The sequence below is a fragment of the Vicia villosa genome, linkage group LG1 (genome assembly GCF_029867415.1).
Source record: "Vicia villosa cultivar HV-30 ecotype Madison, WI linkage group LG1, Vvil1.0, whole genome shotgun sequence".
Taxonomy (NCBI): domain Eukaryota; kingdom Viridiplantae; phylum Streptophyta; class Magnoliopsida; order Fabales; family Fabaceae; genus Vicia; species Vicia villosa.
In genome coordinates this window covers 11,926,660-11,941,425 of record NC_081180.1, presented here as the reverse complement: position 1 = coordinate 11,941,425, position 14,766 = coordinate 11,926,660, and the positions used below count along the sequence as shown (strand labels likewise).

At 33.6% G+C, this 14,766-nt stretch overlaps 1 protein-coding gene across 1 annotated transcript; it reads left to right on the top strand.

Moving 5' to 3' along the window:
• Positions 1-7,983: 7,983 nt before the first annotated feature.
• On the top strand, positions 7,984-12,964 carry LOC131628630 (uncharacterized). Its single transcript, XM_058899462.1, has 2 exons — positions 7,984-8,698; positions 12,502-12,964. The coding sequence occupies exon 1, from the start codon at positions 8,081-8,083 to the stop codon at positions 8,672-8,674; it is 594 nt and encodes a 197-aa protein (XP_058755445.1). The 5' UTR covers positions 7,984-8,080; the 3' UTR covers positions 8,675-8,698; positions 12,502-12,964.
• The last annotated feature ends 1,802 nt before the right edge of the window (positions 12,965-14,766 follow it).

Genomic DNA, 14,766 nt, shown 5'->3' with positions numbered 1-14,766 from the left:
GGACCAAAGGCATTGGTTAGAGGACTCTCTAAGGTTTCTAAAAAGTCTTATAACACTTCCATACCTCAAAAATTGAGGGAGATACGCCTTGTCAAAGTTGGACAAATTTGTGAGAGGAAATGTGAAACAAAAGGCTTCAAATTGAGATTTTTTGCAAAGAAGCCCAACTTCCCATGGCCCAAACTTGATCTCCAAGATATCCATGGCCTTAAATCTGAATGCCACGAATTTTGAAATATTTATTTAATTTTATATGCATTTTTAATCATTTAAAAGTGATTTTAATTCATAAAAATTAAGTAAAGATCAAATATTCAACCAAAAATCCAATTCCAATCAAATCCAATTTACATTTAACTCAAAAAACCAATCAAATTTCGTGCATATTCTATGTGGAAATTTATGGAAAAATTGGATCAAAAACTTGTCCATAATTAGAAAGATTGTATATAATTTTCAATCAAATTTCCAAAACTTTCAATTCAAGATTCAAAAGGATTTCCTTCAGTTTTATCAACCCTAATCAGTCTCATATATATACTGATCAAAGCCAGATGCAAAGGACACGAATTGGCTGCCTCCAAAGAACCAATCCCGAGCCAAAAAATCACAAAAAAACTCAAGTGTCAATTTGGAGATCGAGGTCGATTCAAGGATTGCAATTGATCCAAAACTGTTCCTCAAGCACCATTAAACGATTCCCAATCGTTTTCGAGTCACGAAACCTCAAGAATTACGCACTGTAAGTCGCTTTAAACCGATTCGTAAATCGTTTCGATTCTACAAATTCATGCATTCATTCGCGAATTTAATTGCATATTTGTGTTTCTCATATTGTGTTGATCAATTCTGGAAAGTTTGGTGCATTATTATGGTGTTATGAACGTCTCACCATGTTAGGGTTCGGACCTTCAATTTGGGGGTTTTTGACACAGGTTCTTGTTGATTCAATTGATGCCATGACCAAATTCGTGATGTCCATACGATCATAATGGACCTATCGCGAAAAATTTTTGTGTGTGTTTGCTTGTGTTCGTTATTTTCAGGTGTGAAGCTTCAGATATATTACAGCGCTCTTGAGTATAAACGGTGTTAAAAGCCATGGTCTGAGGTAGAAGACGACTGCGTGGCGCAGTCTGATTGGCTGATTTGAATGTGCTTCGCGCGCGTCTTTGGTTGCAGCAGGATGGATTACATGCGATATGAAACACGCACTAGCGTGTACCCTCACACCATCGTCCGTTAGATCATTCCAACGTCACATCCAACGTACCCCGACCTGCATGTCCATCATGATCCTTCAGGAGCGCGTAGCACCAGATCCAAGCTAAGAATTTTCCAAATTTTTTTTATTTTTAATTATGTAACTTGTTTTTATTTATATATATATATCATTTTAAATATTTCTTTTTCTTATTAATAATAAACTATTTATTTTCTTTTATTCTAATTTTTTTTTATATATATATATAATATATTTATTTATATAAATAATATGTTTTATTTATTTATTTTATTTACATTAGTTTATTTTTTATCTTTATATATTATATTTTATATATATTTAATTATGTATATTACTTTAAAAATTCATATCTATTTTGTTTTAATCCTAAAAAATTTTTCTAAAAATTATTTCTGTACTCGATTCTATTTTTATCCCGATTTAATTAATTAGGTCGCGAGACCAATAATTAATTAAATCATTTATATTTTCTTATTTAAATTCGTACCCTAATCAGGGTTTACGACGAACATCCCACTACACTGAATATTTCTTTTGTGCCTTTTCAGGGTTATCAACATGGTTCACTCCGATGACACGCCCGATCAAAATACAAAAGCTAAGTATTTTATTTATTCGATGTCTATCCTGTTTCCTTTTTAATTTTAGGGTTTGTCCTTATATTTCTGAACTGTGCATACATTCACTCCCTCTCTTTCTGCCTTGTCTTTTCAGGGTTACCCCCGAAGTTTCCTCCGACTCTAACCAACCATATCAGATCAGATCCAAATCAAAGCTAAGTATTATTTATCATTCATTATTAATTTATTTATCTTTTATTTTATTAAGGTTAACCTCATTTGCCTCCGAACCGATAATGCACTCACCCCTCTGTTTATTCTTTCTTTTCCAATTTTCAGGGTTTGTCAACTGCCAAAGCTACGAGTATTGGTAACCCTAAACCCTATTCACAAATTATTACTTGTGTTAAACCTTTTGCTCTTTTATTTTTATATCCCGCTGGTTTCAATTCCCCTCTCCTCCGCTGGTTACAATTTCCCTTCCCCATTATTATTGTTATATTATTGTGTGGTTAGTAATTATAGGGAGTGCAACTTATTAATTGAATTAGCATCACGTAATTTTATAAGATAACATAACTGAACATAATCACGTGATTGGTGCACACACGCACGCTTTTGGGTAACCCTCTCTGTTGCCTTGTTGCCTGTTGCCTTGTTGCCTGTTGCCTTTGTGTTTTGCAGAATAAGCCACGTCCCTCGAATTCGAGGATACCTCAGCCATGTTGCCTCGATAAAAAGGTCACGACCCTAATGATGCTGCCTTCGATACACAAATGACCTAGACCCTCGGACGTTGCCTACGAAAAGGCTGAGGTATCTTCTGGCTGCCTACGAATAAGGCTTATTCTGATCCTTACCTTAGACTACCTGCCCTCCTATGGCATGGGACAGTCTTATGGCAAAGGATATTTCGATGACCCTTCAACCTCCAAACGAAAGGCTTCCTGCCCTCTTATGGCAAGGATAGACCCTTTCATTCTGAAAGGCAAAAAGAGACCTATTATCTGAGTTTAAGGTAATTGCCCCTAATTGCCTTGCAATGCTCAATTTTCATATTCTTTTTCACAATTCTTCAAAAACTGGCTACGCTCATTTACGAGCTAAAGTCCACTTTTTTCTTTCATCTACTTTTTCTAAAGACAAACGAGCAAGCAAAGCAATTAAGAGCCCATGGAAAACCATGGATGCAAAGGGTGCCTTACACCTTCCCTTTGCATAAATTACCCCCCGAACTTAGATTTCTTTTAAAAGGTTTTTTTCTGTTTCTTTTTGCCTTTCTGATTTAGTTTGGATAAAATAAAAGTCGGTGGCGACTCATGCTTAACCGCAACATTTTTCGATTATAAAAAGTCAGTTCACCGTGTTACAGCATCAACAACAATGACATCATCAACAACAAAGGCATCAACAACACAATGGCATCAACAACGATGGCATCATCAAAATAATGGCATCAACAACAATGGCATCATTAACAACAATGACATCATCAACACAATGGCAACATCAACACAATGACATCAACAACGACAAATACATAAACAATAACACCAGTAGTAGTGGCTGTATTTATGATCACATATCATCATAAAAATGTATAGAAAGTCTACTCATTAAGCATATCATCATCAAAAACATAAACAGAAACACAACGGAAAATGAAGTTTATTGTAGAAGCATTGGGAAAAACGTTTACATATCGGAAACATGATTAATAAGTAAAAAGATGTTGTCAGAATTTTTGTCTTCCTCCTCGAAGGTATGTAAGCCAAGAACAATGAAGTTGGTGCTATCTTCCACCTCGACGATACGTAAGCCTAGAAAGATGAAGTTGGATGAAAAAGGTGTTCTTGGTTGAAAATGATGTTGTTTCGTTAGGGTTGAAAACGATGTTGTTTTGTCAAGGTTGAAAATGACATTGTTTTGCTAATGAAAATGAGAAAAAAAATACAACTAAGGAGACAAGCTAACTAGCTGGGTTTCCTTCAAGTAAATAAGTCTTTCCACCACAGTTTTATAAATTAACCGTAGTGATATATGGTTAACTTAATGAAAATTTATAAAAAGTATCAAATATTAAACATTTAAAAATTAAAAAAATTGAAACATATATCACAACGGTTGGATTAAAAAACCGTGGTAATATATGGTTTACGTTAATGTAATTTTCTAAAAAAATGTCAGGTTTTAAGCATTTAAAATTTTAAAAATTGAAAATATATCATAACGGTTGGATAAAACAACCGTGGTGATATCACTTTTATTTTTTTATCTAAAAGTAAATAAAATGAAAGGCACAACTAAAATACTGAAGAAATTACAAATTTGCCGGTGCTGAGATTCGAACCCATGAAAGGTTAAAGATATCACTAAAGTTGTTCTAAACAACTGTGATAATATGTTAACAATTTTTAATTAAAAAATAAAAAAATGACGCCTGAATTTAGAGATGTCATAACAGTCCTTCAAAGGACTGTGGTAACGTGGGCGTTGTTGTATATACTTTTGTAGTAGTGAACCTCTTCTGATGATGTTGCATCATTAGATGTGGTATTATTTGTAGATGATTTGATGGTATTGTCAACGATTTAGCAAGTTATATAGCATTTAACAATACAGATTGATTATTCAATTGAATTAGCAACATTTAATATCAAGTTATTTTAGCAGTAGTTCTTTTATCAGTAACATTTAGCAACAATAAGTTATAGCAATCCAATTGAAAACTAAATACAAATTTATTTATTCAATTGAATCAAATTGATTATTCATTAATACTCTTACATGAAATTAACAAAACAAACTACTTTTATATCATTAATTGATCCTCTTACTTTCATTGAAATAGGAAAAACTATTGAAATACAATTCAACTTATACATAAGTCCTAAATTATTTTGAAAATTTCCTACTTAGTTTTCCTAAAAACTAAGTTTGTTCCTTTCTTCTTTATGCTTCAACGTTTTTAGTTCTTCTCTAGGCTTTACAAATATCTACATGTCAAATTTGATCCCTCCATGTTTCACTTCATGCTTCAATACAAGTACATCAAGCGCACCAAATGATTTCTGCATAATATGGCTGCACAAAAATTACTGATCCGTGTATGTCCGACCGACCCAAACTCAATTTCACTCTCCGAGTCGGTTTACATCAGATTATCAGGTTAAACAGATGGTTGGTTCGGTTTCTAATGGACTATTTCGGTTCAGATAAAAATATTAGGTCCATCGGTGACCAAACCCGGCCGGTATTAATTATTATTTATGCTAATATTAATATCATTTAGTAGTCAGATTTTGAGTCACATCTATAAACCCCAATTCCCCTCTCTGTCTCACTTAGTCTTTCTTTTTCATGTATCCGCCACCGCTATTGTACCATCATCGCCTCCCTCATCTCATCTCATCTCACATTTGCCTCCCTCTTCTGATATCATCTTTGCCTCCCTCTCTTAACTTATCATCATCTCATCACCAATATTCATTCACTGTTTTTTCTTATATTTCAAAAGGTTACAATTTATTGATTTTTATCTTTATAGAGTTATTATTTATGCTTTGTGTAATTTTGAAAGTGATTTAAGCCGACAGTTTTCAGATCTGTATTGTTTGTCTTTAAAAAAGATATTTAACATTTGGGTTTTGTTAACGGTAAGATAATCATGTGATTTTTGAAATTTGATACAGGATTTGTCTTTGGTAAACTAAGATTTGTGTATCTCTAAAAGTGATATAGGGGTAAGATTCTTCAATATGTAACATTTGGATTTGATGAACTATAATATTTTAGTATTTAATAATGTTGTCTTTTGATGTTGTAGTTTGAAAGATGAATGAAGTTTTAAGAGATTACATGGCCTTGAAAAGGATCTTTTTTGTCTGTACACGATTTTAAGCAAAATCTCATCTTTTGTGAGTTAAAAGTTTGAGATCTATGCTTTCTGTTATGTTACTCTGCTTTTACATGGTACTACAAGTTTTTGGTTGGTTTCATCTTTTGTGAGTTAAAAGTTTGAGATCTATACTTTCTGTCATGTGACTCTGCTTTTACATGGTACTACAAGTTTTTGGTTAGTTTCATCTTTTGTGAGTTAAAAGTTTGAGATCTATACTTTCTGTTATGTGACTCTGCTTTTACATGGTACTGCAAGTTTTTGGTTAGTTTTTGATGTTTTGAGTTATGAAAATGAGATCTGTCATGTAATATTTGATATTTTGCAGATAAAAAACAGCTATGGTGAAATGATTATGGCATGGATTCATGATAGATGCCTATGTAAGGGGTTGATTTTGTATGAAAGATTATTGATATGTTATATGTTTATTACCCTGAGTTTATTTTTAATCTTGTTTGGTTAATACTTTATAGCTAAGAACATGGAACAATCAACAGACAAATATGATGATACTAAAGTCTTCTTGAATAGAGTGATGGATCAAAAGAGTAGATGATTGAACTTTTAAATAAGGTAATGTTGATACTGTGAATTATTCTAATTAATATCAATATTTTGTTTCACTGATGCAGTTTTTTAATGTTTTGTTATAGATGAGTCTGTTTCTTACAGACACATTAAAATGAGTTTGTTTCATGGATCCTTCTAATCTTTCCCACATTGCAAAAATGTTCATGGATTATATGAATGATGGCATAGATGAAGAACTCGTGAGACTTTTTTTGAATGTCAAAATCAAGAAGAAGCCTCAAGCTCTAGAAGGCCAAGACGTCAAAGAAGAAATATAGAGAGGAATCGTGAAGAGGGACATGATCGATTGTTCAATGATTATTTTTCAGAAACTCCATTATACACAAATGAGCAATTTCATCGAAGATACCGAATGCATAAACATATATTCCTTCGTATTGTGGAAGCTCTGGGCCAACATGATGAGTATTTCCTAATAAGGGTTGATGCAACTGGTAGATTAAGTCTTTCACCGCTACAAAAATGCACTGCTATTATTCGTATGTTGGCATATGGAATGTCTGCTGATATTGTGGATGCCTATTTAGGAATCGGTGAAACTACAACACTAAAATATGTTAATAAGTTTACAAGAGGCGCGATCAGCGTATTCGGAGCACAATATTTGCAAAGACCAGACACTCAAGATATTGAACACTTACTTCAAACGGGGGAGGTGCGAGGCTTTTCAGGTATATTAGGTAACACTGATTGTATGCATTGGGAATGAAAAAATTGTCTTGTTGCATTGAAAGGACAGTATGTTCGAGGCAATTATGGAAAACCCAATGTTATGCTTGAAGCAATAGCTTCACAAGACTTATGGATTTGACATGCATTCTTTGGGGTAGAATGTTCAAATAATGATATTAATGTGTTGAACGAATCAAATGTCTTCAACGATGTTCTGCAAGGGAGAGCTCCCGAGGTTCATTATACAATCAATCATACTGAATACAACATGGGCTATTACTTATCAGGTGGCGTTTATCCTGAATGGGCCATGTTTGTGAAAAGTATCCCAATGTCGCAAGGGGATAAGAGATTTTTTTTGCCCAACATCAAGGAGTAAGAAATGCTATTGAACATGCATTTGAGGTTCTCCAAACTTGATTTGCAATCATACGCAACCCGACTTGATCTTGGCACTTAGATGCACTCCAACGTATTATGGATACATATATCATAATACACAACATGATTGCCGAATGATTCTAATATTGACTTTCAAGAGTTCCTATGCAGAAGATTTAGTGTTCGTTATAAACAAATTCATCGACACCTTCAACAAGACTTGATAGAACACATATGACAACGTTTTGAGAATGAGAATAACAACAATTAAAAATTGTCTTAAATTTATCTTTTTCTTAATTTTTCGTGTTAGTGATGTATTTTTGAATTTATCTATTTTTTAAATATAATTTTAATGAACTATTTGTGCTATGTATTATTTTATTTAATATATATTTATTTTAGTCTTATTTATATTTTGATATATTTGAATGAATTTTTTAATTATATTTTATATAATATATTGTGTGGTTTAATGAGACTTATTTTAAACTTTTTGATAAGTTAGATAGATATTTAAAAATTATAAGTGAATTATTTAAATAATTAGAAAATATCAAATAATATAAAAATTTAGACGGATCTCATTTAAAAAAACACAAATAAATATAATGGATATACTAATAGTATTAACTTTCTAGTTACTCCAAAAACCAAAGGGAGCAAAGATGTTTAATATAGGGTTTTGCCAAATTGAACCATGAACCCTAAACCCCATCTTCCACCACCATGAGCGACCGTGACCGCCACCGCGACAGAGAAAGAGACCGCAGACGCGACCGTGACGACCACCGCGATCGCGACCGTGATAAAGACGACCACCGCGACCGTGACCGAGACCGAGACCGTGACCGAGACCGCGACAGAGCACGCAGCAAGAGATCCCGCACACGCTCACCTGACCGTGTACGCTCTCGCCATTCCCGCTCCCGATCTCCCCTCGACCGTTCCCACCGTCGACGCCACCACCGAACACCCTCCCCTGACCCTCCCAGGAAGCGTCACCGAAGGGATTCAGTCGATGAAGATCACAAAGACCACAAAGATACGAAGAAAGTGGTGTCTGACTTTGTAGACGGGATTGCAAAGGAACAGAAGCAGCAGAAGGTGGCAGAGAATGGGGAAGAGGTTGAGGTGAACGAGGATGAGTTGGAGATGATGAAGATGATGGGAATTCCTGTTGGTTTTGACTCCACCAAGGGGAAGCCGGTACCTGGTGCTGATGTTAGCGGCATTAGAGCGGTCACAAAACGGCAACCGAGGCAGTACATGAATCGTCGTGGTGGGTTCAATCGTCCATTGCCTGCCGAGAAGAATCGCTAGATTTCACATTGTTTTTCAACAAAGGTCTGTTTCATTTTCCCCTCAATTCTCCCCAATTATGATAGATTAGGGTTTCTTTCGAATTTGAAATTTTTTACTTGTTGTTAGGTACTTAAGTTAGGGTTTAGCTTTATTTGGCATAAGATTGAAAGTTGAATTTTTAACTTCTGCAAACTATGAATATAATTAACACTGAATATTTCCAATTGAGTTATATGGAACCTATCATTTTTGTGTTGGAGCTATAATTGTAGAGGCTGATTGCTATTATATATGTTTTTTAAGTCTCATTCTTTTTTATGTATTATTATGTTGTTTAGCATTCCTGTTTAGCTTTGGATTAACTCAATATTGTTTAGCAGAGTAGTCATTCCTGGATAGTGCCCCGGAATGGCCGACCCCAAAAGTGGGATATTGGGATATAGTAGGATGACTGCTCTATTTGTTAATTTTTTGGATATATTACATATAATAATTATAAACATATATTTAATGTTAAATTAAACAAATAACTCTACTCATAAAATAAAATATTCATAAATCAAAACACACACGAATCTTGTAGTGCGTAAATCAGTGTTGTTAATAGCCGATCACGGAAAATATCGGATCACCAAAAAACCGATATGAGAAATATCGGATATCGTAGCGGGCAAATAGCGGAAACCTCAAAGCGGTTAAAATAAATAATTATATATAAAACCGGTATATCGGCGATAGAAAACCGGTATTTAACAACACTAGCGTAAATTACTATGAAGGAAGGTTAGGGTTGAGTTTTTTAGTGGGGAAAGGATAGCGGGTCAGAAACCGCTCCCCTATAGCGGGATAGTGCTGCTATTGGCCGTTTATTGACTACTCTGGTTATCAGCGATCTTGTAATGCTTGAGTGTTATTGATTTGTATTATACTTATGATTGATTTGGTTAGTATTTTATATGTAAAAACTTTCCTGGGAGATATGTCTTACAAAGTTACAAGTTCACTCTGGCACTCTGTAGGTATTGTAACACTTAGCTAGTGTGTTGAGTGCAGGGCTATCATTGTTCTTCCTCCCTCATAGTTCATCTCATTCTTTTCTGTAATTACCATGGGTTGGGGTTACTGTTTGGATTCCTCTTTTTTTCATCATCTTTTTCCCTACTCCTAACTTTAGTAACTAACTAATATTATTCTGAAAATGGAGAGTTATGTGATAAGTTACTTGTTTCTTCCTCAGGCTTACAAACACAACACACAATGGGTAAAATTTTACTCCCTTAAAATAATCCCCTATAAATCTCTAATCAAACTTTTCCTTATATTACATTATTTTCAGACGAGAGAGGTGAGGACTGTGGAGTGAATCTCAAATGTCATTCTACTTTGTTCTTCTATCTGTAATATGTGATGGTTAAGTGCCCTACTCAAGTTTGAACGAATGATCAAGTACCATTCTATTTTGTTCTTCTATAAAAGAAGTTATTAAGAAAGATCTTGAGATTAACGATTTGGATAGAAGTATGGTCATGAATAGAACATTGTGGCGAAAGTTGATCCATGTAGCCGACCCCACGTAGTCGGATAAGGCTTGATCTTTGTATTGTTGTATGTGTAATTTGTGGCAGTAAATCGCTCTACTACATTTTGAGTGAAAATTTTACTATGCAGCTATGAGATTTAGAATGTTGTATCATTGTATGAGACTAGGTGGTAGCTGTAAGAAGCTAATAACAAAGTAAACTCAGTGTTGTAGAAAAGACAATGTAAGAATGAATTAGTGGTTGCACAAGACAATATAGGATTAAGAATGAAAGTGATAGATAGAAAAACTTGGTAGAACAAAGATTGTAAAGTCTCAAGCTTGAGTAATTGGGCACATTTTCAAAGGCGCTTAAAAGCACTTGGTAGGAAGGTAAACCAAATCGACAATAAGTAGTGTAATAGTAAGAGGGAGGTGGTGGCTAAACAACCATAGATCAATCAGTAAGTGAAATTTGGATTCAGAATGTATCATTATTAGAATGGTTCTTGACAGGACTTTATGGTGTCACTTGATTCATATAGCCAATCCTATCTAGTTGTTAAAAGTATTGAATTGTGGTCTATTTGCTCCTTCTATGTTCCAACTTCCAAGTCACAGACATTGTAAAAGTGCAACATTTGTTGTCGGTGTGTGAATGACCGGTGGGAGCTGAAACTTTGGAGTTTTTGTTTTGTGAAACTTGTTGGCGGTGGTGATTAGTGGCTGGCTGCGCTGATGGTGGCCTAAAGTTACTGCAGCTAGGAAAAAGGGTGAGGGCAGCAAACATAGCAACATAGGGCAGAAGCCAAATGTGTTGTTCATGCTGGAAAAGAAGTAACCAATAACCCTTAGAAACTAAGAAGAAAAACAAGATGGTTCAATTAAATGAATTTTTAATGCTTCTATAATTAAATTCCCAAACTTTCTGAATCTCGACTGAGGAACAGTGATTAGACATGTCATAGAGGATCAAAACATGTTCTATATCATGAAGTTACAGGTTTTATATAAAATAAGAAATATGATTATGGTGTAATGCAGTAAAGTAAACTTGATACAATAGTAACTTGATATAAAATCCTTAACACTAGCAGCCCCCTTTGTTGATAAACATGACACATACTACATGAATAGGGAAACCATGAAGCATGTCTAAATAATAATTGTAACATAGAAACTAATCCTATCCTAGGAGATAGTCTAAGATACTCTGAAGTCAGAACTAATCCTATGAGATTAACACGATACTCTAGTATAATACCAGGACATTCTAAGATATTTTCTTATATTCCAACAATTGTTTTTGGAGCTTATTTACATCTTCTAGAGACAAACACCATAGGATGCAGAGGCAGGTGAAATATTCTTGTCTACCTCGTACTAGGAAGTGCAATGTAGTGGACCGTTAATGTTTGTTGGAGGGAATTTGTGTGTTGTAAACATTAGGGTAGGGAATTCGAAGCACCACTGTTATTTATGACTGTAGAATAAACATGTCTTTCCAGGAAGCTTTGTTTAAAATTGGAGACTAGAGAAATTGCAAGCAGTTAGTCTGTCAGAACAAAATATGTGAGTTGTCAGAGTGTAATGACAAAAATAACTGTATATTTTTCTGCTACAGTATATTAATCATTTATTAGGCTCACTGCTAGAATGCATTTATTTGATTTCCGAGGTTTTCTATTCGGGAGCGATGCTATGTAGTATGTTCTCTTTAGAAAGGTACTGTGCTGTAACCTAGAAATAACATGATTGGCAACAAGGGGAGTAACCTAGAAATAACATGATTGGCAACAAGGGGAGAAGTTGTTTATTAGAATTCCTACGATGTACCTGTTTAACATGTGCTAATTATATTATTAATCCCTTTGAGATGATATGTTCTGCTCTATATTCTTCATATGCATTCTCAGCGATCCTTAATTTTGAAAGATATTTTGCTAATTTCCTGGTGTGGATATTTTTACTTGTTTTCATCCACGTTTTTGCTATAACTTAAGAAAAAGTTATACCTTTAATCTCAAATATAAGTAAAAGTTAAGAAAATTGATGTATTTGGTCTAGAAGTTAGTCTAAAAGAATATGTCTTTTGGCTGCTAGTTTTAGTCTAGAGTAGTCTGAATTGATTTCTAGGAATTTTTTACAGATGTTCAAATAACCAATCACGCGATGCTTATGAATGAAATGATGGGTCTTTTTTTTTTCTTTCTCTTTTTAATTCTTATACAAAATGCAGATATTGTCTTTATTTTATAAAATATTTTCTGCACAATAAACCACTTTCTTTGCTTAATCAAGTTTTGCCATTGTACACTGCATATAGGTAATATGTTTTGGCAGCGCGGTTCAATCATAGGGAAGCTTGGAGCCAGAAACAGTTGATGGAACTAAAGAAAAAAAATTGTACGGGTTCTTCTTGTTTCTTTTGACACACTAGTTATTTTTGTTGAATTACTGGCCATCGCTACCTTGAGCTCAATGTCCAGTGTAATTTATTGGGTAGACAAATGGTTGTAGATTATGTTATTTTTTGCAGGGTTTAAATGTTGGATTTTCTGGTTAGTAATCTTTCGGTGTCCATCAACTATTCAATCTAGCTGACTGCTGGAGACCAATGTTCCGGGTAATTGGTTTCAAGCATGATTTGATTGTTAATCTAATACTACAATCTAGGTTCCTTTTTAATTGTGGGTTTCTTAAAAATATTATTCAGATTTGTATGTTGTTTTCAAATTTTGAAGTTATAATTTCGTTAGTAATGCACTGACCTTATCAATTATTTTAAACTTTAAGAGTAAACTGGTCAATTGAAGGTAAGAGAGTTTTTGAAAGTAGTTTGCAGTCAAATAATTTGCAAAGTTTTGATGTAGCATGTAAATTTAACTTCATCTTTTTGAAATTCATTTAGTTCCTTTGAGGTGCTCATGATTTAATTAGGAACTCATAATTCTCCATTTCAATTTTAATCAATGGATTTGGGAGTTTGTTAGTTAACATTATTGGAGGAATGATATTTATTTGCCATTAAATAGCTTCTTTTTTATGGGCCATAGTTTTTCTTACCTCACCTTTTATAAAATTTATTGATTTAATGTTAACTTCATCCCATGTTGTGATTAGTAATCCTTTGGAAATTCAAAATTGCCCTACGCACAGTCTAAAGATTAAAATCTTAATATCTGAATGCACTAATTTTATAACAAATCTCTTTAAAAATGCACCATCATCCAACTTAAAACTAGTTTGGATTTTGGATACAACATTTGAATTTTGGAATTCGAAAATATTAGGTGGGAAAATGAATGTTGCATTACCTTGCATAGTACACTTTAAGATCATAACATAAAAAATTACCTTGCATGGTATACTTTAAGATCATAACATAAAAGAACTCAAATTCTTCCAAAATTTCTTTGCATGCTTAATCAAGATTTTCACTTGCTAACAACATTTAACTTTAATTCTACATCAAAAGGGACAATATCTTCTGAAATTACAGTTAATGCACATTTATATCATCGATCATCATGTAAAATAATTTACATTTTATTTCTCTACCATGAACGGATGATCTAGAGATTGAAATATGGATTTGTTTATGATTGGTTCGAATATTGAAATTCGGAGATGCTTGATGTTGATTGAAATTGTCTTTTTTTTATTGGATGTACTTATGGTGCACGATAAAATACTCTACTGTTGTGATTGAAGACTTTGATGTTGTGATTAAAGCCGATAAATCTAAGGATGGTGATCAAGAATTATCCCAACAAGTTGGTGTCCACCTAGATGTTTGAAAAGAATTGATTAATAAACACGAGTTTAAGTTACATGAATATATGCTTGTATGGATCCACACGACAGCTATCAAATTAGGGTTTGACATTGTTATCGGGAGATCGAATTCTAATTTTGATATAAGAGATATTTGTTATGATGAGATGCAAAACAAACAACTAGTAAAAAGAACCTACCAAAAGTTGACACGCGATGACACCAAGACAAGGAAATGTGGATGTCTTTTTAAGTTGTGCGGGTACCACAAGATAAAAAATACATGTACATTTAATGTGATTTGTGGTTTACATAATCATGGTTTGAATCACAAGTTAGCTGGTCATTCGATTGCATGTCGTTTGAATGTTGAAGAGAAGAAACTTGTTTTTGAAATGACATTGAACATGGTTCAACTTAAAAACATACTACCCACTTTGAAAAGGAAAATACTTGAAAGTGTCTCAAATAATAGACAAGTATACAATGTTTGTAACCTAAACAAGCAATAAATGGTCCAAGATTTAAAATGCAACAATTGTTGAAATTTTTGGAAGACAATCATTATGTATCTACATACAATGTATGTAAAGATGAAAAAACGGTTTGAGATTTATTTTAGGCTCGTCTTGATTTGATGAAATTGTTCAACACATTTTTTTATTATACTAATAATTGATTGAACACATAAGACCAATAAATACATGGTTCTTCTTTCGAAAATTGTTAGTGTTATTTTTACAGAGATGATTTTTTTAGTTGACTTTGTGCTTTTAGAATGTGAAAAAGAAGATAATTTTGCACGGACTTTGGA

Excerpts from the sequence above, each read along its gene's own strand:
- LOC131628630 (XM_058899462.1), top strand. The coding sequence starts at position 8,081 with ATGAGCGACCGTGACCGCCACCGCGACAGAGAAAGAGACCGCAGACGC.